Raw genomic sequence first — 27,029 nt, forward strand, 5'->3', positions numbered from 1 at the left:
TTTTTTTGTATATATTATATAATATACTTTAAGCTGTACAGAGTATATCAATAGTTTTCTTGTAAATAAAGGGTAAACACGGACCATCATTATTGTTTAACAAATTAACTCTTTTATGTTTATAGATTTCTACGGCTTTTCGCGTATCACGTTGATTTTTATAATTCGGTTCGGCAATTATTTTAGCGTCTGTGATTCTGTGAAATTTATTGTGTGCCCGGTTTCTTTAACATGCGACGCTACTCCAGATGCATTCCACTCTTCACGTCTAATATTGCCCTTATGATCGTCTAATCTTACGTTAAGTGAACTTTTTGTTTCGTCAATAAGGAATGTTATGTATGCCTTGCTTTCTAAGGTTGTCTATTTTGTCTTTACCGTTGTTAAAATTGTTTTGGGTTTTAAACGCTATTTTTAGATCTTTTTTCTGTAATTAAATGCTAATTTTATTTGAGGTTATTCCGTTATATGTTAATGTTACGTATTTTTATTTTTATGTTTTTCCGGCTTGGTTTCTTTGGTTTTTAATTTTTACCTCTCCGAGGGGACTTTGTACCCTAGGAGGGGTTATACAACCACGGGGTCTGTATGTGGGTCTGTCTGTGGGACTGTCTGTCAGGCCTGCGATCGCGTTCGCATTTTCGGGGCAAAGGGTCATCACTGCGTACGCAGTTTCTTAGAATAATTGGGTGTAGTATAATTTTTTAAACGGCCGGGATTCGAACCCGAGCCCTCTTGCACGACAGGTGAGTGTTCTACCGCAGAACCACGGATACAGTTACGCTTCATTGGAAATTAAAAACTTCCGAGGAGAGGTATATTTTGGCTTGCCAACTTGTATTAAAGGGGAACGGCAAAGCTTTTCCAAATATTTCCTTATTAACATATCAAAAGATCAACAAGACGTTCCATATATATATATATATATATATATTTTTCCGAGACAAAATAAGGTACTTATATATATATATATATATATATATATATATTTATATATGTATATATATAAGTACCTTATTTTGTCTTAAAATATTAAAACGCAATATAACGCCAAGTATTTGGGTTTAATTTACGCCGCCATCTTAAGGTGTATCGCCAGCGCCAGCAGCCCCTTAGGGAGCGATTTGCTAACTATCCTAACATTTAAAATCGCGCAATTTGGGCTTAGGTCTCGTATAACTGAAACGCGCCGCGCGTGTAAAACAAATCTTTCGCGTCTTCAGCAGCGCGTAAACAAGATTATCCATGATTTGTATGCATCTTGCATTATCAAAATCCGTCATATTTTCAAAATTTCATTTATATATATGTGAAATTAACAGGTGCTAACAATCAGATTATCAGCTGTTAGAGAAAAAAAGAATCGAACACTCCTTTTTGGGTTGAAGCTAATCCAACATTTGTGTGGTTTCCCACGATATCAGCGTAGGTTTTCAATTGAAATTTTGTTAGACAAATAATACTTGCCGATTACATTAAAGTATGTCAAGCTTACGAAATTTATAGATCATTCGGTTCAAGAAATTGAACCGTCGACATGTATTATCCAAAGTTTCTCTTACTGATTCAATTTGTATGGATTTTAGTAGAATGCGTCCACAGCCGAACCATCCTCGAGGAAGAAATTTTAGAAGTTCATCATCTCGGCAAAAGTAACGCGAATCTTTTGGGGTGTCCATATTAAAGGGTATATAGCCCTAGCAGGGAAGTTAAATCGTCAGTCAATACTTCCGAAATGCATAGAAGTATTGTGGGAAGCTATAGGCTCTGGTAGAGAACCGTTCTAGACAGTAGCGCCACCACTTTATATTTATGAAAGCTTGATCATCCCTGTGAGGGTAATTTTAATTTGAAATTGTAAAATTTTCTCGTTTAGGGGCCAGTAAGAAATGCATGGGAGAACTGGGATGTTTCGAAATCACCTCGGATTTCTTTCACCCTTTGTTCCGGCCGATCAACCTCTTGCCCTCCGACCGAGAAATGATTAACACGAAATTCCTCTTGTACACCAGGAAGAACACTAAGGAGCCCGAAAATATCAAAGCGAACAAAAAGGATATTAATATGTCTTACTTTAATGCGGAAAGAGAAACCAAAATGATGGTTCACGGCTGGCTCGACAACAATGTGATCGAGTTTTGGCAGAAGGTGGGTGCATATATTATTTATTATATTCAATTGACAACTAAAGTTCACATTAATGAAACCAGTATTTTTCAGTATTTGCCCCACTTTTATCTATCTCAATTTTTTCAATTTAGAATACCGCTGGTTTCTAATCTATAATTAATTATTCCAGGAAATGAGTAAAGAATTTCTGATGCACGGCGATTACAACGTTATTGTGGTTGACTGGAGTGGTGGAAATTTCTTACCCTACACGTTGTCAACCGCGAACACAAGAGTCGTCGGAGCTGAAATAGCGCATCTCATCAATTTTCTAAAGGTAAGTTTTGTATAAAGCAATTGGCCGTTCTAATGTCGTACCTAGTAGGTACAGTAGCTGTCGTTGTCGGCAGGTGAGTCGAACCTAGGTCTGATTGATCAAGGCTCCTTTCGGCGATGAAAAATTTTCCAGCTGGTAGCGCGACTTTGAAGTTCTATTCTGCCAAATTTAAATTTTATTAAATTTATAATGAGGGATACTTCATTATTTTTTAATTAAAAATATTTAAAATGAGCGAAGTTTTGTTCAGCAGACCCTTTCCAAGCGGCAGTAGCGTAGCCAGGATTTGGTTTCGGGGAGGGCACACAATGAAAAAAAATAAAACAAAAAATTAAAAAATTGCACATACAACCATACGTTTCGGGGGTGCACGTGCCCCCTGTGCCCCCCTGTTCCCCCCTGGCTACGCCACTGCCAAGAGGCTTGTGTTGATACATTGTTGCTAATTGATTTGCAAACGTTAAATTTCCTTTTATCTATCAATTTCAAACAGATTGAAAACTCGCTTCGGCCCGGAAGCATGTTTTAAAACTATTTTAAATGTTTTAATGAAATAGCACAAATAACATAAAGTATTTGTTATTAAAATTTAGTTTAATTTAAATTCTAAACATGCTGCAATTTATATGATGCTATTCTTGGCGCCGAACTTCATTTGTTTAATTACAATCTTTCCACTATATTTAAATATACGTGAAAGAACGTAATTTGAGATATACCATTAATAATTTATTTTCAGTCTCACTTCCATTTTTATTATTTTTTGAAATATATTACTTATTTTGGTTTCTTGTGTTACCACATTTGACTTGTTGATGATATGATTGTTTATATCAAGATTTGAAAAAAACTGTTTAATTAAACCCATATTAAAACTGGCTTGATAATGTCGCTTGTGGCACTGGGTGAAAACAAGGAACAACTCCTTTTGCGTTGAGTTTGCAAGTTCTCTCCCCACTTGTTAAAGAGGTTTTCCCTGGAGGTTAACGGTAATAGTTAGTGTAGGGAGCTTTTGGCTTGCGTGCCATGAAGGGCTTGCCACCTCTGTCCTACGCATTGTAAAACGGCCACCTGAATTAATGGCATTAATAATCGCTTGATGACTTAAGCCTAAGATGGTGCCTTGGGTATAAGCCTAGCTGATAATTATTATTATAATAACGCTTAAGGTTATGTATTATTCCGTGTCCTTAAAGGGAATATAACCTCTGATATTTTTGTCGCCCTCCGAGGGTTCCAATATTGTCCGCTGCCTCCCATGGCTTTCCACACCTGCGGCGCTGATAATCGCTGATTGTGAAGGGAAAAATGGAATTTGATGGGGTCTTCCATAAAGAACGCGTTGGAGGTTCTATTCCCTTTAATATACAGCATTAAAACTTCAATATGTGATATTAATATGTGATTATGAAGTACTACACGAAAACTGACCAGGAAAATGAGCTTAATTATTTTGGTAATGCACTTCAGGTTACCCATTTAAATGGACACGCCTTAAGACATCCAAAACGACTTGACTAAGCGATAAGGCTACTTATATGGCTCGTCCTAGCTTGTTTTAATTGAAATAATAGTAGTTAGACTTTAATCAGAAAATCAAAATGATAAACATTATCAAACGATTTCAAATAAGGATAATTATATTTAAAAATAGGACAACTATTCCTTGGACCCAGAACGGGTTCATCTGATAGGACACAGTTTAGGAGGTCAAATAGTTGGATACGCCGGCGAAAGGATCAAGAATTTGGGCAGAATAACTTGTGAGTCAAAGAAAATTGGTTTTACCAAAATTATCAAATAGTAATATAGAATTCGCATTCGTTAACACAGCCTTGGACCCAGCGCAGCCGTATTTCCAGAATATGCCACCTTCGGTTCGCATTGATCCCACAGACGCTCTCTTCGTAGACGTCATCCATACAGACACTACTACCCTTTTGAATATTGGTATGATTGGTTTTATATCCGCTTTAATACAGTTTTGATCACTTAAGCTCAACCAGGTATCTGTTAGAGGGAATTTTCGTTTTATTATTTCATTCGATTAAAGGAACATTGTCAAGCTTAAATATATATTTAACGGAAAGATCATGACGTATTTTATCAAATTGTAAAAAGCCCCGTTCAAAAATATAAAACAGCTATTTCGAAATTAAATTTGAAAACTTGGATAATTGGACGTTTTAGCGACAGTTGTTCTGGCATTTTAACAAACGAAGAGCGCGTCAGTATTAATCTATATAGTTTGTTTGACTCTGTGGTTGGGCTAGAATTGTGCGAGCCTATTTATAATAAAAATATGATCATTAATTGCCGGAAAGTTTAACACCGAAATAAAAAAGCGTATTGAGGCGTGTAAACGTAATTAATATTCAATGTGGAGTCTTTTTAATATGTGAAAGAGGTGATATTTTAACATCCTAGCGCTGGTTCCTTAAAACCTGTAGAGACATTCGCAGACTCCGGCTGATTCTTTCGGAAGCAAAATAGTGAATTATATTAAAACAGATTTTTTCAATCTATTCCGTCAGTAAAATATGGGTTATAAGTAAGTGAATATTCTAATATTAAAGAAGTGAAATTAAAAACACTCTGTAAATTTTCATCCGAGGCTTGCCGGGAAATTAGCCATTATTGGAATTTGTCTCGAGCCTGTGATGTTGCCTGTTTCCTTTTTAAGGCTTAGACGCAGTAACGAATGAAACAATCATAATAATGAGCTAGGCCAAACATAGGCCTTACCTTAGGCCCAAGCCTTATTATATTGCGTGGAATTAAATTCTAAATCCCAGTATAATTTTTTTTAAACTAACTTCCAGATTGCTTCTTAGTCTTCTTAAACATCGTCTTATTTAAAGTGAAAAATAGAAACTCAGTGAAAACCTTTACAAATAATTATCTACAATATTAGCTGAATAATATCTAAGACATCACCTTAGGCTAAGAACAGCTAGTGACTTTTGATATGATTAATTCAGGCAGTTTGCTGATTCGGCGTAGAAGGGTGGTGGAAACCCTTAATACAACTGGATTCACAGCCCTCTGCATTAATATGACCATAACTATCAACACGGGAAATCATAAAATCCGGGAAACACTTATTTAACCAAGGAAGAGAGAACTTTCTAAGAAATCTCTTACCACTCCTTTGGGCTTGGCTAGCTTGAGTCTTGCCTTAAGGTAGGAAGGGGACTGCAGCAGAGGCCATTGAGTTGGGAATAAATAGAGGTACAATTAAATCTGGTTGGCTCGGGACCATTTTCGTTCAATAAGGAGACTTTATCGTTCTACCGTGGCAGCATCTGTCTCTAGTGGTGGCAACTATTTTGCAATTGAATTTTTTCGCGAATCTGATGCGAAATTGAAATGTATGATTACTTGTAACAAACAAACCTATGAAGATGTTTAAAAATAATTTTATTCTAATAAATTGAAATTGGCGTTTTTCCTTGTGTATATAGATATTAAAAGAAATACTCGACTTTTACACAATTAAAAACACTTTAATATAATAAAGCACTATATGTTTCGACGTGTTCTCACGTCGTCGTCAGGTGCATAACTGACGACGACGTGAGAACACGTCGAAACAAGTAGTGCTTTATTATAATAAAGTATTTTTAATTGTGTAAAAGTCGAGTATTTCTTTAAATAATTTTATTCTGTCAACACGATCTTTTTTAACTCAAGTTACGGTGAGTTAGCTAATAATTATTTATTTTTAGCCATACAACTTTACAAAATATATATGGCGCTACCGCCTAATTATAAAGATGAATTTCGTACAGTCTTATCGAAACAGGTCCCGCGTAACCATGGCAACCGAAATCGTAAAATTCTAGCAGTATTATTCCCAATTCAATGGCAGAGGCTAAAGCCAATCCAGGGTAACACAATAAAGCTAAGCCTTAAGGGCTCCGAGCTTATTATAGAGTAGAAGGAAGGGATCTATAACCAATCAAAGTAACAAGTGAAGCTTAAAACTAGGGGCTCTACTGCTGGTTAGCCCAGCAGTGCATAAATGGATATTTATCTGGGTCTGGTTCAACTACATTTTAAACTGAAAAACGTGATGATCGAATTTGTATTTTAAGGTCCAGGGATGAGCCAACTTTGCGGACACGTTGACTTTTTTCCCAACGGTGGTAATCACCACCCAGGATGTATGACAGATGGAGGAGTTAAAATTGTGACCGATGGCCTTATCGAAGGTAAAAAAATCATTGAAATCACCTGATTTAAAAGTTTTTTTTATTACTCATTACAATAGAACATTTTATTTTTATTTTTAGGGGTCATAAGATTTTTTGGGTGCAACCACATAAGAGCCATGGATTTTTTGATGGTAGCTATGCTTTAGATATTTTTATTTCGATCATTGCTGCAAGGTCAGGGCCGTATTAAGGCACGTGCCTAGTGTGCCATAGCACAGGGGCCCCTAGGCTAGGGGCCCCCGTATTCGAAATAAATGTTTTATTTTATTTTTTATATTATTAATTCACGTCAAAAAGAAAGGTCTAATTGTTTTGGTGCATAAGTTGCCCCAAAAGTATTAATCCGGCCCTGAACAAGGTGTTCATATAATAACGATCAAAGGTGGAATCATGATTACGTAATAGCTTAATATCGATAAAGGAATAGCGTGTCATTTAGGATTCCATCAATGAATATCAATGCCGTCCATTAGCCTTCGCGTGCTCTGACTGGGAATCTTTCAAAGAGGGACATTGTACTTCTTGTGGACCCAACGGAGACCGCTGCGCCCAGATGGGTCTCAACGCCATTGACTACAAACCCTTAGTCAAAGGAAATGAATCGGTTAAATTTTACACCATTACCGGAGCCAAGTCACCATATTGCTGTAACAATACTTTTACTTTTATGCACGTCTCACTCCCTAATAATTATGGCAACCTTAGATTATTACCTTCTTAGATCTGTTTTATGAACCATTCTTTCCTTATAATTGTTTTATCAATCAAACCCCTCATAGTATTTAAAAATATCATCCTCTGAATTAACAGATCAATCATCATTTCCTTTACGTTATATATCAATTAGTAATTATGTTTCAATTACCTTTACGTTTGGATTTATGTATCAATGCTCCACTAGTTAGGATTTATATCTCTATCATCATCAACTTATCTACAAGATTAATGTATTAATCATGCTCTTTTAAGCGTTTATATCTAAATCTTTTCCATCTACGTAAATCTTTTTTTATTTTTTTCAATCGCCCACTCCTTAGCATTTATGTTTAAATAATCCTCTCATTCGAATTACTGCATCATTGATTTCCTTCGTAGAATAGTAGCATTTATGCATCAATTATACTTTTTTTAGCATTTATGTATCAAATTCAAGTAAAGCTGCAAAATTCAGAAGGGCAAAATCGCAAAGGCAGCTTAAAAATTACCATAAGAGGATCGAAAAATTCAGAAACATTCGACATATCCAGAGGGTAAACACTTAAAATGTTTTGTCAAATTTGAATTTAGTATTTCATTTCAAATCAACAAGGAATACGCCTCTTCCTATCATATTAAATATTCTTCATCTAAGGGAGTTTTTAAAACCCAGAAAAAAATTAAAAATTCATTAAACTGTTTGGCTATTGCTAAGAAGGTAAAAAATTTAACCATGGTCGCCAAGTCAAGAATGTACTTTTTGGCATAACATCTTAAAAATATTTTTTTCATAACAATAGCATCTAAGACCATAAAATCATTTCGGCTTTTGATCTTTACCACTTACCACTTAGCTCTTGTTCTAGAGCATCTAAATAATTTTCTTATTCCTCTTTCGTCAAATAATAATAATAAATAATAATAATAATAATAATTCGATAAATAATAAATTGTCCGTTTGTCGAAATCAACGGATTAAGTTAATGCTATAAACCAAAAGCATTGTTGGATTAACCCAGTTTCCTTTCAAAAGAAATATTGATCTGTACCCTGGATCAACTTACAACCAATTGTTGACAACCACCCAAAACCTGGGAGAAATGGAGAGCGTCTCATTTAGATGGGATAGATCAACTTGGATTATCGGATCTATTTTCAAGCATCACATCTTTGTAAAAAACATTAAGATCACCCCAATCAACGAACCTGATGTTAAGTAAGTAAGACTGCCAAAACATCACGATGACGGCGTAAGAAACTTAAAGGATTCAGGAATCTAGTAGCAATAACCACAAGGAGTACGCAGCTAGCCTTTAAACACGCTACCGCAGTGTTGTGTACAAATTTCAATGGACGAGCCTTTAGGCTGAGCGTTTTACGGAAAGGGTGAAGACAAGAAGGGAATTTTCCCCTTCCGACGGCAGTAGACGCTAAAGCGTCTAACCTATGAAAAATGTACACGACTTTTGACGAGTTGCGTCCTCCTTGTGTGGGTGGCTATGTTATTTGCTCCTAGGTGGCACAAATAATTATTTTCTGACAAAATTATTTTTTTTTGTATAAAAAAATACTTGATCTCTGAATTAACTCCAATTTTTATACGTCAAGAAAAGAGTTAAAGGATGAAATTTTAAAGTTTTTGAGATTATTGGGGTTACTTCTAGAGGCATAGAAAGATTTTGAAATTCTGGAGATGCGGAAATTTCGGAATTAAAAGGCGTAGCCACTCCACGGAGGAGTTAATACCGAAATACAGGTTTCACCTAGTTTCAGTATTTTTCGTTTTAATTTTTAATTACATCGAAACAAATATTACGTATAAGGTAATAAAGAAAGGTGACAAAACAATAATATTAAGTAGTATTACTATGTTATTCATTATGATAAATTTTATATACACAGGGTGTTTTTTTGCTCGAAAAAGTGATTTTTTTTTAATAATATGTTTTCTAGAAAGTTGAAATTTGTACTGTATATTATACGTGCCGGGGGACACTTTCTTCCAAAATTGCATCTAAATTGAAAAATATTTTGAAAATTTAAATTTTAACCGCTAGGTGCTATAAGAAAATTGTCAATAAGAAAATTGTAGAGCGTCACCGAAAACGTACTAATAGCGTTGGCGCGAAAAAAATAGACTTCTTTTTCACTGACAAAATACGACTTGAAAAAGTGACAAGTTGGGCAAGCTAAAATAACTTCCATTGGGAGAGTAGTGTAACTTTATGAAAGTCAGAAATTTGTTAATCTGGTGTTTAATGCAATAAACACCGCTGAAAAATCGAGGAGACAATTGCGAAGAAGGTATTACACGATTTAATTTCGTAGGATGAAAAATGCGAATTTTTTGAAAAAACAAAGAGACATTTTCACGTATGTATTGGAATAAAAAACGACGTTTTTCTGTACACTATAAAAGCTTTTTGTTAATAATGATAAAAGGTTAAACGTTACATGTTTCGGTCTATGGCGACGTTACATGTTTCGGTCTATGTGGAGTACGCCTACGTTGTCAAACGTTTGAGCAAATCTGAAGCTTCAACTTAAACCACGCATCATCGAGGAATTCAAGGTGAATATAATATGAAGGGATAAACAATTGTTTATTAATTAAGGGTATATGGAGATAGAGGAAATACACAAATTATATTAATATTGTTTAATAGAGTATAGAACTCCAATGTTTTAAAATGTCCGGGCGGGGACCTTGGTCTCTGTTAAGTATTATATTCTTATTTAAGGTAATGTGGTATTATTCGACTATGTTCAATGTCTCTTTAATTTTTGATTTGTAGATGAGTTTCACATCTTCGTCGAAGTTTATGACGTGAGCTGGATTTTCTCTCAAATGTGAGGCCAGAGCCGATTTGTAAGTTTTTTGGTGAATCACATCCTTGACATGTTCATCGATTCTCGTCGCTAGGCGTCGTTGGGTTTGACCTACGTAGCATTTTGAGCAATCACACGTGATTTTATAGACACCCGGGAAATCCAGCGTTTCCCGTTGGTCCTTTAGATTCGTGAACCAAACACTAGTCTTATTCTGTGGCTTGAATGCTATTCCCCAGTCTGTTTCCCTGGTGATGACGTTGCTTATGGCTGAAGAGTAACCCGGATGGTAGGGGAGGGTCATTCTGTGGGAAATTGGTTTCTTCAGAGAACGTAGTGTAGTTGAATTACTTAACCTCTGTTTATTTTGGTATTTATTTTTCGCTCTATCGATGATGTCCGGGTTAAACCCTCTGTGGACCGCGATTTGTTTTAAGTATTCAAGTTCTCTGTTGATGGTTTCGTTTGAGTTGCATATATTATATGCCCTGAAGATGAAAGAGTAGAACGTGGAAGTCTTCTGGCTTCTAGGGTGTGCCGAGGTATAATGAGGTGGAACGCATTCCGAGAAGGGTTTCCTGAACACTGTTAATGATATTTTGTTGTCAATTATTGTTGCTTCCGTGTCTAAAAACGGGATGGATTTTCTATTGTTCGTGCCATATTCTACTGTAAATTCTATATAAGGGTTGAAATTATTGAGGTCATCTAGGAATTTTTCAAAATCGACTTGATTGCCCGACCAAATAACGAAAGTGTCGTCAACATATCTCAGCCATAATCGTAGGTCTATATAGAGTGTATTGAAGAAATTCACTTCTAATTCCATCATGAAGATTTCACATAGGAGAAAGGGGGGACCCCATCGCTAAGCCTTGAATTTGTTTATAGTTAAGGCCATCAAAAATGAAATGTAGTGACCCGACGCACATTTTGGTTAGATTAAGGAAATCCACAATCATTATTTGTGAAAAATTGTTTTTCACGAGAGTAGTCTCGAGGGCTTTTAATGCTTGATTTACTGGGATGCTTGTAAATAATGAGACAACATCTAGAGATATCAGTATATCTTCAGATTTCAACTTAAACTGTTCTAGTTTGTTAGCAAATTATGTGGAGTTCCGTACACTATGTTCATAGTTTTTGATGAGTGGGTTGAATTGTTTCACCAAATATTTGGACGTGGGATGTGTCGATGAGTCAATGCATGATGTAATCGGTCTGAATTTCAGGTTTTCTCTGAAATCTTCTTTGTGAATTTTTGGTAGTGCATAGAATCTAGGATTAACGTAGTAAGTCGGTATTAAGCGTTTTTTAGTTTCTGGGGGTATTGATAGGCATTCTTTTATTATTTTCTTCACTTCTCTATGTGTTTTTTCTAGCGGGTTACGAATTACTCGTTGATATGTATCAGTTGTTAAGAGCTTAGTAACACCCTCTTTATAGTCTGTGGTATTAAGGATCACTGTGACATTACCTTTATCTGCCCTACATATGCAGTGTTTTTTCGATTTTTAATTTGTTTTATTTTATTTATCTAATTAAAAACAAAATTTATAAGTACGTTTCGAAATTACCACCTTCGGCTGCGATGCAGGCTTGGGCGCGAACAATCATATTGTCGAAGGTGGCTTGAATCATTTCCGGGGTTACTTCCCGGCAAGCGCTTACAATTCGTTGACGCAGCTCTTCAAGGGTCTCAACCGGAGTGGCGTACACCTTGTCCTTGACGAAGCCCCAAAGACCGGGTGACCTTGTTGGCCAGTGTACGGGACCGTTTCTCTCTATCCATCGTGGTGTAAATTCGTTGTTTAGGTAATCTCTCACGGCTCTGTGGTAATGAGGTAGGGCACCGTCTTGCTGAAACCACAGTCTTGCTCGTGGCGCCAACGGCAGTTCGTCAAATTGTTGTTCTAGCTCATTTCTCAAGAACGGCCATTTAGAGTTTGCGGTAAGAATACTGGACCAATTAACCGGTTTCCAAGAATACCAATCCAAACATTGAAGCACCCAAATTGTAATTGCATTAAACACCAGATTAACAAATTCCTGACTTTCATAAAGTTACACTACTCTCTCAATGGAATTCAAAAAAAGTTATTTTAGCTTGCCCAACTTGTCACTTTTTCAAGTCATATTTTGTCAGTGAAAAGTCCTCTATTTTTTCGAGCCAACGCTATATGTACGTTTTCGGTGACGCTCTACAATTTTCTCATTGACCATTTTCTTATAGAACCTAGCGGTTAAAATTAAAATTTTCAAAAAACGTGAAAATATTTTTCGATTTAGATGTAATTTTGGTAGAAAGTGCCCGCCGGCACGTATAATGTACAGTACAAATTTCAACTTTCTAGAAAATATAATTTTTGAAAAAAAATAATTTTTTCGAGCAAAAAAAACACCCTGTATACAAAAACATTTAGAATACGATACAACAAGTTGTTTCTCGTCGAAAATTTTGGAATATGTGTGGTGCTTAAAGAAACGTTCCAAACATTTCTATAAACTATTCGTCATTCATGCCAGATGTTTTTGATTAAAAAGCTCTAATTAGTTCATTCCTAATGGAAGTTGAATTACATTTATTAGATTATATTTTATTTCCTTACCTTTTTAGTTTCAATCATTTGTTATCTGCTTAAGCGGTTCAAACATTTTCCGTATTTCTAAGTAGATCAAAAATAAAAACCAATAATTTTTTAAATCAAATGTAGACTTCGAGAAGAAATGAGCAGAAATTTTTGTGCGAAGGGGAATGGTCGATTGGAATCGGGACATACTCTCGAACTGTACGGAACCAAGAATTCCTGCTAAGTAGTGGTCGTTTTTCTGGGGGTTTCAACTATGTGATTTTGCAATTGTATAACAAATATCAATAAAATATATTTCATAATTCTATTGATTTTCTACTTCGTGCCCGCCAGTTGCGTATCCGGAAAGTTCTTCAAGGAAACCCTTTCTGTCTACGCCATTGGCTCTGGCTTCACACCTACATGTTGAAGAAAGCTTCTGTGCGGTAAAAGGCTCGAGTACGCGTATGCCCAAATTCCATGATGTAAAATATTGTTTTCGCAGCCGAATTTTATATTATTGGTTGTACTTCACTTCCAAGAACTATAAGCAAGCCATAACGTATCTCCAATTAGACCAAACATATGTACGTTAATGCCTGATACTAAATTTAAAGATAAAAATGTGATAACACTTCCTCAATTTCTAGTTTATTTTCCCAGTTAGCCCGACAGGTTGGCACGCCAGAAACTGACAAATTCCAATGGATGCAACTGGCAAACTGCAAGGTTGGCATTAAGGCGATTGAAAATTGATTAACAAACCTATCTGCCTTAGTACTTCCTCAAAAATCGAAACCATCCGTCATAATGTAGGCCTTCAATTCAATTTTTAATCACTTAATTTTTTTAATAACGTCGACCAAGTCTAAATAGACTTATAGGCCTACTCTAGACAGAGTTGTACAATTAAGTTTGTATTTATATATATCTTACATTACATTATTAAAAAAATGAATCAACAAATATTTAGCAGTTATCGCTCAAGTACCTTTGGTGTCGCCACGTTGTTAAATTTGGATTAAGATTTTTTTAGATTACAGAAACTTGGATATATAAACATTTTTGTCCCCGAAAAAAAAATGTAATTTGTCATCCTTTCCGCCGTAACGCACGGAAGTGTAATCATTGGTTTGGGTCTGGCCGTTCGTGTTGATAACGGTGTAGTAATAAATAAATTCGAATTTTCATCTTGTTATTTTTTTTTGATAAACACTCAACAAGATAATTTATATATTTGATATATGTTTAGTAATTTTAACGATGCAAAAAGAGGTTTGGAATGTTCCTTATACGTTTTATGTCATATAACACTTATGGTTATTTTTTTGTCAGATATATAATCGGTTATAGTTGGTGAGGGATGTATTTACCCCTATCGCAATACAGAAAGTTAAATGAGAGTTGGTGAAATCTTTACTATTTTTAGTTATTATATATAAATTATAGGTTATCTTTTTACAGATTTTATCGATGTGTATTTTCCAATTTACAATATTAGTTTCCCATCTATCCATATAAAAACTTTTACAACACCGTACTTTTTTTATTGTCACCCCACTAATTTTAATTGATTTGTCTTTGGCTATTTTTTATTTTCATTAGTAAATACTATATAGACTGTTTTATATACGTTGAGTTCTTAATCGTTATCTTATAGCCATACATGTATTAATTGGTGTTGATAATTTATTCAATCAATAAAAGCCTGATTATTAACATCGGAGTAAAAAATTCCATTATCATCCACGGACAATGTTATAAAATCACCATCCAGTACGAGTAATGCGTCATTAAAGTAAGAGATTAAAAGTAGGGGCGACAGGAAGTCACAGGATTGATCCCTGGGGATCCCACAACCTTTTTTATTCAGTGGAGAGGGTCTTGTTGACATTATTTGACAAACTCGTTCGTTCAAGTATGATCTAATCTTATCATAGGCTGCGCATTTAATCCACAATCTATACGATTTAGAAATAAATGTAGATAGTTTTACAAAATCGAAGGCTTCAAAAATACCCACTACGAAGTGACTCTTGTCAAGACTATTTATTATTTTTTATTTACTCTGGTTACTGCATTGTCAACAATGCAATTATTTCTGAAGCCGAGCTTATATGGAGTTATAATTTTGTATTTTTCACAAAAGCTACTCAGTCTTAAATAATAGCTTTGATGAAATATGTTCGCAAATACCAGAACGGTCTGTAATCACTAGGGCAGTTGGGTTCAAACTGTTTATATATAGGTATAATTATTGCTTTTTTGATACTCAGGTACCGAATACCTTTTAAAACTACAACGGAAAGACGGGTCCAAATTCAAATTCCCGCCTTCAGTTTCAAATCAGATGGTGCTTTAAAGGTTAACGCCAAAAAATTAAAATTTTATGACAATGACGTTTTTTATTGTTAAACGATATTGATATTTATTGTGCGCGGCCTCGTTGTTTAAGTAAGTCAGACGATAGCCACTGTATAAAATGGATTATTTGGTGAATAATCGAAAATCTATTGCTGAGTATTACTTTATGAATTTCAAGTTGAAATAAAATGTTATTTATTAAAATCGCAATGCTCCTTCCACTTATTAAGTTCGAGTCCTATTGGATAACCGTTGGTTATCAAAATTAAATTATTATAGCGGCTGGGAATGTTTAAACTGATATTGAGTTTTGATTTTAGCTGAACTGTTACCATCCGTTATAAACGATAAACTTATTATGTACGTTAGAGGTTTAACAATATGTTTCGAAATATTTTTATTAACCTGGGTTAAATCCCGTCTGCCCCTGGGGTTGCGTCCCAGGTAGCAAAAACACGTGTATTTATAGTGGAATTTTCGTATTTTTCGTGGATAATACGTGTTTGAAAATTACACACGTGTGGAAAACGTGGAATTTTGGGTTAATAGCTGACGAAAATCAGTTCGTGTAATTTCACACGTGATCTCCGCGTGTTTTAAAGGTTTTTAAATCACGATGGTTTTTTGGTGTGAATTTACACGTGCCCTGAAGGTGTTTTTTAAATGTTCAGTTACACGAAAATCAGTTCGTGTAATTTCACACGTGATCTCCGCGTGTTTTAAAGGTTTTTAAATCACGATGGTTTTTTGGTGAATTTACTTATGTTTTGATAGCAAAACGGGAGAAAAAAGTATTACTCGAAACCATTGTCAAAGCTACAAAGGGGGCCTAAGCTATCCGTGAATATCTCCCAGGTTATTAAGAGAAGCCGGCACTTTCCTTTCGGCTCGGGGACAAAGTGTGTTACCTGGAACCATTGCCAGAGATACTACGCGGCTGTGAATGTCAACGAGGTAATGCAGAAAAGTAAACACATTCCGTTAACCTCTAAAACTAGTTTCGTCCTTGCGCTGTGGTACATTAACGTATATTTCAATAATAATAATTATTATAATTATAATAATAATCATATTAAATAAAAAAATTAATAATTTTTTTATAGGATTTGTTAGATCTGAAAATCTTCAAAACTAATTTTTAAATATTAGAATATCTAATTGTCGTAGGTGGTGCCATAAGCCTACCTAATCATAGACTTATAGTACAGTCGTTCTAGGGTTTGACCCGGAACTCTTTGCAACAGAAATGTTTTTTGGATTTTTAGGTAGATATAGTATAGTTAGTTAACACATAAATTATTTACGTGCGTAACTTTATGCACATTTTTTTACGCGCGAAAAACGATTCGCTGTTTTCCCTCTTTTTAGGCATATCTGGAATTGCGGTTTTTCAACTATTACGGTGAATCTACTTGCCGTATTGACGAAATATTTTGAACTGACACAGAAAACAGTATGTTGGACATGAATAACATGAAACACGCGTAAAAAATAAGGACGACGTCATAGATTCAAGATGGCGGACCACAAAACTACCAATTTCATGTTTTTCCGCTAATTTTCATGTTTATTGTTACACTGCGATACGTATATAAAAATTTATAGAATATAAATAAATAGAAACTAAATATATTTTTTTATAGATCAGCATAAACCGTTTTTCAAAAACCGTGGTGTTATTCCAAGTTGAATAACATCCCACCTATCGGGTTTTTAACTTGCATGATAAATTACAAAATTGTTATTCTAATTTTTTACAGTCGAAACTATTACTATTTAGGCTGTTAATTATATATTTTTAAATACTTTTATATATTATAAACTTTAAAATACGAGCATTATTAAGATAACCTTACAAATACATTGTAATTACCTTCTGCTACATTAGTACTGCTGGAGATGGACAGCTGTTGCCTTTGTTCAAACGTTTTAGAGTCAGCAAACACCTGGGTAAATTTGACAGACAAAGGCTTAAAAACAATCTTAAAGGTTAGTCATGTCCGAGGAGACAAACTATATGAGGTGCTTGGTCAACAAGCTGAAGAAAGAAGTGCATATAATAATAATCAGCTAGGCTAATACCCAAGGCACCACCTTAGGCCTAAGTCATCATGTGACTTTTGAAGCCATTAATTCAGGTGGCCGGGTTATAACGCGTAGGAGGGTGGTGGCAAGCCTTGCATGCCCACGAGACCGAGCCAACAGCTCCCTACACTAACTATTACCGTTAACCTAGACAAGTTTTTATGGAAGGGGAAACCGAAGAACTCGGGGGAAAACCCCTTAAACCAGTGGGGAGAGAACTTGCAAACTCAACGCAGAAGGAGTTGTTGCGAGTTTTCACCCAGTGCCACAAGCTGGGATCGAACCCGGCTCCTCTTGCTGCGAGACGAAAGTGCTAACCACTCCGCCACCCCACTTCATATTTCCTATCGCGCTAAATACGTGAACAAAAATCGTATCAAGGAAGCTCAACTGTCTTTGGAACCACCTAGCAGCAGAACTTTAAGCTCTGAAATACCCTTGTTTAATTTCAAAGACTGTTGTTTATTCTGCGGAAATTGCATTAGCGAAATATTTTACGTGCGAACTTTAAAATATCAAGAAAATGTTCTTAAATCATGCAAAACGAGAAACGATGATTGGCCGAAAAATGTTAAGGATCGAATAACTTCAGCTGCAGACCAACGTTGAAGAGTCCGAATTAATAGAGGTCGGGGACGGTTAATCATTATCCATGATTAAATTGATTTTGTTCGGGAAAAATATGTAAACAAAGAAATTTACCGGTTAATATTTCGGAAAATGGTTAAAAAACATGTATTATTCGTAAAATTAGAGCTTTTTAATCGAAAAAACGACGTTTTTTCGATAATTTTACAAATTTATCAAACAACTAAGCGGATAATACAGAAATATAAATTACTTGATTAAAAGGTTTTACGAATAATTTTGATAGCTTTATCTATTGAATAAAAGTTAACCATCTCCGACCTCTACGAATTAATAGGCAAGCAAATTCAAAATGGTCTAACAGGGAAATCGTTTAAAGATGTCGTGCTATCTAAGTCCAACTAAGCTATCACAATGAAAGTTCTTAAAAAAGGAATTGTCGTAGGTGGGGTAACTCACCATGTTGACCCCCGTCTAATGACGCAACGCGTGATAGCGTGTTTGTCCGTTGACACTAAGGTTTATGAATGTAAGGAGAGCTTTAAGTTCGAATTAAGTACTTGGCCTACTTCATTATTTGACCCATCAAGTCAATTTATGCGCAAAGCCGACAAGTCTACTTTGGCAAAAACATTGGATAATATTGCTGGAACTCAAAATTCGGAGACAAATGAATGTACTAATTACATTCTGGATGGCGGTGCTCTACTTCATAAAGTACCATGGCCAAAATGCTGTCGTTTCCAAAAATTTATTTAAACTCTACGTTATTTACGTAAAAAGGTATTACGGCAATGTCACAGTAGTTTCCGATGGGTCCAATACAACATTACAGAAGATCGAAACAGCTGGTCCTCTGTTACTGTTATTTTTAACGATAATTCTCAGTTACAAATTAGTAAAGCACCCTTTTCGTCCAACAAAATCAACAAAGAAAGATTTCAACACTATCTTGGTAACCGTCTGAAAAACTTGGCCATACGGTAATACACGCTCCTTCTGACGCTGATACGGTTATTGTAAAAACGGCCTTAGAAATGGCTGAAACAATGAGTGTCACTGTTGTGGCCAATGACACAGATATTTTGGTTCTCCTTCTTTACCACACCATGGAAAACATATTTTTACAATCGTTTATAAGTCATGATAACGTTCGTGATATTAAATGCATGGAAAAAGAAGTAGGGGATAAATCGTGCCAATTACTTTTATTTGCCCATGCTTTGACCGGGTGCGATACAACTAGCGCTTTATATGGAAGAATTAAATCCGCGGTTTTTAAACTACTTGCTAAATCCGACCTGTTAGACGCTATTATATATACGAAAGCAGCGGCTTGGAAATATTGAAAAACCTCGGTCTGAAAGCTTAATTTTGATTTACGGTAGTAATCACGAAACACAAAGTTTGAATACCTTACGTTACGAAATTTACATGAAGAAAATTGCAACTGCGAAAAACGAGTTGGACATGGCTCGGTTGCCGCCCACAGAAAACGCCGCCATTTTTCATTTACTACGTGTGCAATGTGTCACGTGGATTACGCTAACTGAAGGAGTGCTTGACCCCATTTTGTGGGGTTGCACAAAAAACAACGAAGAACTGCTTCCTTTTGCCACAGATATTGGGCCAGCTCCTGAAAAATTATTAAAGATGATAAGGTGCTCGTGCAAGGTAACTGTTGAAAAACCATGTGGATTAAGATGTTCTTGTAGAAAATTCGGAGTGTAATGTTCAACAATTTGTAAAAACTGTTCTGGTGTTGATTGTTTAAACAGTACCAAATGTGACGCGGTCGAAAGTGAAGACTTTTTAATTGGTGTGTAAAAAATTTAAATAAAAATAAAAAAGGTTCCAAACTAATAATCATTGTAGTTTCAAATTTTTTTGTTAAAAAATATTTAGTTTTATATACGTATCGCAGTGTAACAGTAAGCATGAAAATTAGCGGGGAAAACATGAATTTGGTACTTTTGTGGTCCACCATCTTCAATCTATGACGGTCATCGTTATATTTTTACGCGTGTTTCATGTCACGCATGTCCAATATACTGTATTCTATGTAAGTTAAAATATGTCGTCAATACGGCAAGTAGATTCACCGCAATAGTTGAAAAACCGCAATCCCAGGTATGCCTAAAAAGAGGGAAAACAGCGAATCGTTTTTCGCGCGTAAAAAAATGTGCATAAAGTTACGCACGTAAATAATTTATGTGTTAACTAACTATACTATATCTACCTAAAAATCCAAATATAGTTTCTGTTGCAAAGAGTTCCGGGTACACCCCCTTTTTTTGCTAGAACGACTGTACTATTATGGTGGTGCTTAATGAGTTGGTATTAAATGAACTGGTTCGTTAGACCTACCAGGTATGTATATGAAATGTATCTAATTTAAATCTAAAATATAGTATTGTGATACATTGTACAACAGCATATGTATGTAACTCTACGTTTGTCAAATGGAAATCTGAAATTTAGTATTAAGATACATGGTACAACAGCGTACGTATGTAACTCAACGTTTGTACACGTATCTAATGGAAATCTGAAATTTAGTATTAAGATACATTATTATTATCGAGAGGGGGCGGGGAGGCGTGAATGTCCAACCATACACTTCAACCCTTGGTTAAGATACATACGTACGCTTTTGTACAATGTAACTGCTGTTCATTTTTATGGTATCTAATGGAAATCTGAAATTAAGTAAATTGCGATACATTATGCATCAGCATACGTATGTAACTAAATTTTTTTTTAGCATACGTAATACATTTGGCAGCAGTATAAGTAACATATTTTGCAGCAGTATACGTAACATATTTGGTAGCAATATACGTACTCATTGTACAGCCATATACGTATTTGTATATTTTACATTGTATAACAGTTTATATATTACGCATTTAACAGCATGCGTATTTTACAAATATTATTTAAGATTTTATGTATTGAATAAATTTTTTTTGAAGTGTTTACAGTTTACCATCTACATCTATTTAAGTATGTATATTTAACATGGAAATTTCTGTTGTTAATACTATCAAAACCATTCTCAAGACTTCACGATTTCATTTAAGAGTAGGGTTTGAGAATTGTTGAATAATCATAAGTAACATTACAAACAAAGGTATGACACTATTCTACAAATTATAATTTAATTAATGATAGTCTGTTTTGCCCAAGACAATTTAAATAATATTTTCTCGATGAAGTAGTTATGATGTTTTTTTTTCACCCACTAATTTTTCTTTCGAAACTTCTGTTGAAAAATCGACGGGAGCCTGCTTGGGTACGTGTTTCTAGTAAATACCATTAGCAGTTTATAGAGATAAATTCATATCTCGAAAGGGATATATTATATACTTCTGATACTAGAAATTAAAGGTATCTATTTAGTATTTAAATCTGAATTTTTTCATCCCCAGTATCCCTCAACCTAGATTCGTCGCGTACCAAGTCCGTTCAATACACAAAACATAGACATATTTCCGCCTACTAAGCTGCATTGACATCCCACAAATAACTAGCGCTGGACTTTTGCCTTTCGGCAACTTGTAAAGGTATAGACGTAAAGAGCGAGTTTAAATCATTGGTATCGGAGCTGAGGAGGAGGTTTTTGGTTTTTTGAAAGTTGACACTAGCTCTATTTCTTCACTAACGGTTTGTTTCACAGATATTGCGTCAGCCGTACCATACGTAATATTTGACGTCATATTTGAATTCATCGAATCTCAGATGCCGATTATGCTGTCACACAATAAGCTCTACGTCTGATAAAGCGACGGCCATTATTTTAGTAAACAACCGTTAGTGAAGATTTTTGAATGAAATAAAGGTACAGTGGCATACTTATAAGTTATTATGTTATATATGTTATAAGTAGTAATGGTTCCTTTGTTTTATCATATTCTCCTAACATGGAGTTCTCATTGATTTTTTAAGTTAGTTTTTAATTGTTTAGTTTTATTTCGTCGGTTATCCATCGTGTATACTTTTTCTGTGATGCATTGGGCATCATTTTCACGGGACACGTTAATTTTTTTAAGAAATAAAACAAAGCTAATATTATAAATTTCTTCCCAGATATAGGCACTTATGACTTGCTCAAATTGACTAAGGGTCTCCTTCGAATAATTTCTCGATTTATAAAATTATCCAGTTAGATTAATGGACGTGATATAACGTTATAGGTGATTATGGTCCGTTATACTCCAATTTTTAACTACCTCAACTGATATACAGGAATTCGCGAAGCAGTGATCTATTATTGTCTTTGAAGCAAAACGCGTGATGGCGTGAACAAACTGCGTTAGTCCATTGCTAGGTGTTAAATCTAAATTTCATTATGTATATATATGTTGAAATAACCAATAAGTTATTTATAAGCGCTTGATAAACCTTATTATTAAACTACTCCCTCAAATTACTTTATAAATTCTGTTTTATGCTCCCCTGTTCTATACATGTATATTACGCCCATAAAGCAATCATAAGCTTTAATACCGATAGACTGTATCTCGTCCCCAATATTATTGACGTTGTGGAAAATTTGAAATTTATTACCTTTTCAAATAGTAAAACCCACCCCACCCCATTATCTCCCCTCTACCAATCCCTACAAAATTAAAGTAAGTTAAAAAGGCATGATATTGACCTTTATACCAAGTTTTGGTCAATATATAAATATCTATATTTTGGAATTTTAAAATCGCTTTACAAATCAAATAGTTTAAATTTGTAATAGTGCTTACTTTTAAAAGAATTAAGCTTATATATAAACACATTAATAACATTTCTACAATCTTTTGCACTTGAAAGTCGTACTTGTAATTTAGTTTCGTAATGGAAATTTGGTTTACATTAACAAACTTTTAATTATCAGATTTGGTTTTCGCAAAACTACGAAGGACAAATCTCCCAGACTCCTGCACTGGTGTATAAGCATGCTCAATGTATATATTCTTTCCTTTTGAGTTTCGCGCTGTTTTTATGATGGCTAGTTTCATATCTTTCGAGTCTGCTTTGTTTACTGTATGTCTACAATGGCCAACTTTGAACGCCCTTCGCCTGTAAATTGAACTCGGATTCTAATTCTTAGATATTTTGAAGTAAACCACTTATGTTTTACGCTAAATTAACATGCCTTTCAACTTCGTTATCTTTTAAGCATTTAATTGGGACATCATCTCGTCTGGCCCAAACTTCCATATACTCTATCTCTAATTTCATATTTTTCATACTGCTTGACCATTTTTTTAGTACAAGTATTATTATATTTTCTTTGACGTTCATAATAATGTTCAGAATAATGTTTCTGACGTACTACCTTAAGAATAACTCTTTTTGGCCTAATTCAAAGTGTTTCTTTTAATTATACTGCTAGACTTTCAGTCTGCATGCCAGCATCTTACGACTCCAAATACCAGATTTTTAGCGCGTCAAATGCGTTATAGACGGTCCAAAAAGCTTTATTGTCGACTCAGTATCAATTGAGGGGAATGAGTGTTTATCACTAACGCGTCGGACAGTAGCAATGAGTTAGAAAGCTAACACAAGTTGTCACTAGTTTATCATACCAACAGTAAATTAGGAAATTCAACAAATATAACTTATATAACCATATTTCTACATTTATTTTATTTCTTCCCAAAGTAACTTAAATGTATTTGGGGAACTGGAGCTTAGAAATGTTAATAAAAATACATTTATAATAATTAAAAACTTCTTGTCTTACAGGCCAAGTTTCACTTCAAATCCCGAAAGAAGGGTTCAAGGAGGTATGTTTCGTCCCTTCAGACCCCTCTATTCATGTCGGGCGATCTTAGACCCCCCCCCCCGCTGTCCCCCATAATCGGCTTATCTCTCCGACACTTTTTCGCGTCCAGCACGCTTCAAATTTAATTGACGCAAAAACGTAGCTTAACGTGTAAAAATAACATGATTCTTCGTTAACGCCAGCATCATCTGGGAAGGTAAAGATTTTTCCACACTGAACGGTGGAAGATTTATTTAGCTGGTCACCATTGAAAATGTCTTTCCCTCTATGTTTTCTGCAAAACAGTTTTTTGGAGAGGGTTGAGTGGCGAGCCTGCTAAGAGACTGGGATATTTCTCGCCTGCCTGTTGAAATCCCGCTATTTTGCGGAGGACGTTCGCTCGCTTGTTGATCTGAGTTCTCCCAACTCGCCAGACCAATAAACCATTATAGTACTTCTGCCTTCGCGTTTGTGTAAGGTGTCACTGTCTAATTTCTGTTAGTAGCATTGACTAACTTGTGTCACCCGTCAGTAAGGACTATACGTTTATTACCGTCGCCTTCGCTACGAGGTGACAACCGTCAGTTCTTATACAACACTTTATGCATTATTTTTGGCCTATATGACTATAAAAGGTTTATTCCACGAACTAAATAAATAAAAAATTGTATACATCGGTTTATATGATATGGGTGCTGTTAGTGTGGCGACCTCCTGTTATTATTATTTCTCATTTTAAAATTATTATCCCAATTAAGTTTTTGGAAGTATCTCAATGTTAAAATTCTTATTTTAAACGCTAGACGATCGTGCGGTTACACAAGTTAGTCACTCATCAGGAATTACTCCTTTTGTGACCATTGCTAGTATTTTGAGAGAAAGAAATAACCGGTATTCAGGGACCAGGAAAAGGCGATAATTTATTCCGAGAAATAGCTGGGCCTTTGAGGGTGAAAAACTTGTTTGCCAACCGTAGGCAATCTGACAACAGCTAAAAGAGTGAACAAAGATGAAGGATCAAGAATTTAATGAATCAATTTTATTTCTATCAAAAATAACTTGATGGTTTTATAGTTTTTATTACTTTTTAATCAATTGCTATTTGGCGCCGATGTAATCCTCTCCGACGAGGCTCGCTGATATGGCAAAGACACATATTTTCAATGAAGTTCGCTGGCCGTACTCCTCTGGAACAACCATGTTGTCAAATTGCGAAAACATTTGCATTCTGAGGGAAAAACTATTATAACGCTACCCCTGTAGCAATTGTCGCCTCGCCGACTGTGCCCAATTTAAGTCGGGCCGACTGTTTTTTTACTGGTCAATATGCTGTCGGGGGACAGCACTTTTTACAGGGGAAATGTCCGTCCGCTTTAGAGTCGGCGACACTGGGTTGCAGCTATCAGGACCCGAGAGGGTCAACAACCCAACTAAAAATTGTCCAGCATCCCGACGGCAAATTATCTCACTACGCGCGACCCAAAATTGGTCGACATCTGAGCCCTAATTTAACGTGTTACCCAACTCAAAAAAAGGTATAGCACCCGACTATGCCGAATTTTGGTTGGGCCGACTTTTATTTAACTGGTCAGTATGCTATCTGCCGACTGCACTTTTAACAGCCGACACTAATAAGTAACGTATGTGCTAACCAACTCAAAATAGGTATAGCGTTGAATTTCAGTTCAACCGACGTTTTTTTTAATGGTAAATGTGTCAACAAATAATCTTACAAAGCTGGTCGAAAATGGGCGACGAACCAACGCTAAATTAACGGCCTACCCGACTGTAAACAGCTATAGGCCCTGACCCCATTTGAGACGAATACCCGACCCTTGATGGATTAAAATTTTATCCCATTTGGGACGTATACCGGACCCTTGATGGACTAAAATCCGACCCCATTTGGGACGGATACCCGACCCTTGATGGACTAAAAACTGACTGTTGCTTGCCCTAACCTAGCAGCTAGCTTATATTAAAGACACATACCTTCTATATAATACCAAACACTTTTATTTAAAAATATATTTATTCATAAGACTAGATTACGGTTCAATTTTGTGATCTAATCTCCGAACTTTAAGGCACATTAATATTTTAAATATAAAAAACACCGATACACAGGCAATCTTTGAATATTCTTTTAACTTATCAATTTTGACAATAAAAAATACTAATTAAAGATCGTTTAAAGTTACTTTCAAGCATTAAATTTTTTTACTGAAGAACTAAGGTTGAAATTAAAAACAACAATACCAACTCAAAAACTTATTTAAACTGAAATCTTAGTCTAATACTTTAGTAAATAAAATTAAATGAAACAATTATGGTTCAGTTTTTTGAACAGTTCAATACTCTTACGAGAATCTTACATTTTCAGCTAAACAAAAAATAAAACCTGGGAAATAATAAAAAACTTCAAATATCAAGTACATGACGTAAAAACCAATAATTTTCTAACACTTTCAGATACTTTAAATTTTAAGTGTCTCACTATTTTGTGAGGTGTTTCAAGTTACGATTTGAAAATAAGAAATTAAATTTTAGTGAATCAAAAAAAACGTATAAAAGTCATATCAGTTTTGAATGTTTTTAAAATGGTAAATTACAAAAGACATTTAAGCCAATATGATTTCTTCGTGCAATTTAAAATATAAGGAAACAGAAATGAGTATTTTTTTGACTTTCTAGTAAACAATTGAAAGAAAAACAAAATTCCATAGATTTGGAAAATTGTATTAGGTTGAAAAGTCAATGTCATCATGTCCTAAATTGGATCTAAATCGGGTTGTTTTCTGCCTTTCTCGTCCTACGTGTCTTGGTTGTTCATCATTCGTAGATCTTCGTGATCTGCCTCCGTTTCGGTCTCCAGCATGTTTCAACCACCCTTGAATCGTTTGATCAATGTCATATTCCCTGGCCATTTTGAGCTTAGTATTTTGCCTAACAGATTCTAAAAATATACTTTAGTTTAAGATTATGAATTAAAAATTAAAATATATTGCAATACCAATAATGAGCTGTCGTAGATGTAAATTCTTCATAGCAATTTTGCTATTAGCACCATTCCAATTCATCTTCATTGCAAGTTTGTGGGATATAGTGTGTGCTAAAATTCGTCTTGTTGTGTCACCTATTTTTCTGCCACCCCAGCCTCCTAAAACTATCACCTGAAATAAATATACATCTTAAACGGATGCAAAAACATGTAGATGTAAGTGATATATTCGAGGTTTATTACAGCCTTGCTTCGTTTATTTGGGCAAGTAATGTACTCTTCAAAATCGTCTAATTGATCTTCAGAGTCAATCGGCAAAGAAGGGAAGTCTGGTACATTAGTTGCACTTGGACTATCAAATTTGTCAGAAATGGCTTTAAAAACAATATCCATTTGAGCTTTGAGTTCAGAAAGCATAAGTAATACTGATTTCTGAAATTTATCTGCGAAGAAGATAAATATTTGTGCATTC

At 35.0% G+C, this 27,029-nt stretch overlaps 1 protein-coding gene across 1 annotated transcript; it reads left to right on the forward strand.

Moving 5' to 3' along the window:
- The first annotated feature begins 1,495 nt into the window (after positions 1-1,495).
- On the forward strand, positions 1,496-13,086 carry LOC149945876 (pancreatic triacylglycerol lipase-like). Its single transcript, XM_090172157.1, has 11 exons — positions 1,496-1,652; positions 1,877-2,148; positions 2,300-2,446; positions 4,101-4,209; positions 4,280-4,396; positions 6,544-6,660; positions 6,742-6,794; positions 7,103-7,310; positions 7,796-7,913; positions 8,393-8,575; positions 12,903-13,086. Exons 1-11 carry the CDS (start codon positions 1,538-1,540, stop codon positions 13,000-13,002), a joined length of 1,539 nt encoding a protein of 512 aa, XP_090028283.1. The 5' UTR covers positions 1,496-1,537; the 3' UTR covers positions 13,003-13,086.
- The last annotated feature ends 13,943 nt before the right edge of the window (positions 13,087-27,029 follow it).

The sequence above is a fragment of the Leiobunum rupestre genome, chromosome 4 (genome assembly GCF_980474605.1).
Source record: "Leiobunum rupestre chromosome 4, qqLeiRupe1.1.hap1, whole genome shotgun sequence".
NCBI lineage: Eukaryota > Metazoa > Arthropoda > Arachnida > Opiliones > Sclerosomatidae > Leiobunum > Leiobunum rupestre.

Bases quoted from the DNA above. Each gene is read 5' to 3' on its own strand.
- LOC149945876 (XM_090172157.1), top strand. From the start codon at position 1,538: ATGTATTATCCAAAGTTTCTCTTACTGATTCAATTTGTATGGATTTTA. The intron at 2,447-4,100 runs GTAAGTTTTGTA...ATTTAAAAATAG, and splicing joins ATCTCATCAATTTTCTAAAG to GACAACTATTCCTTGGACCC. The intron at 7,914-8,392 runs GTAAACACTTAA...TCCTTTCAAAAG, and splicing joins ACATTCGACATATCCAGAGG to AAATATTGATCTGTACCCTG.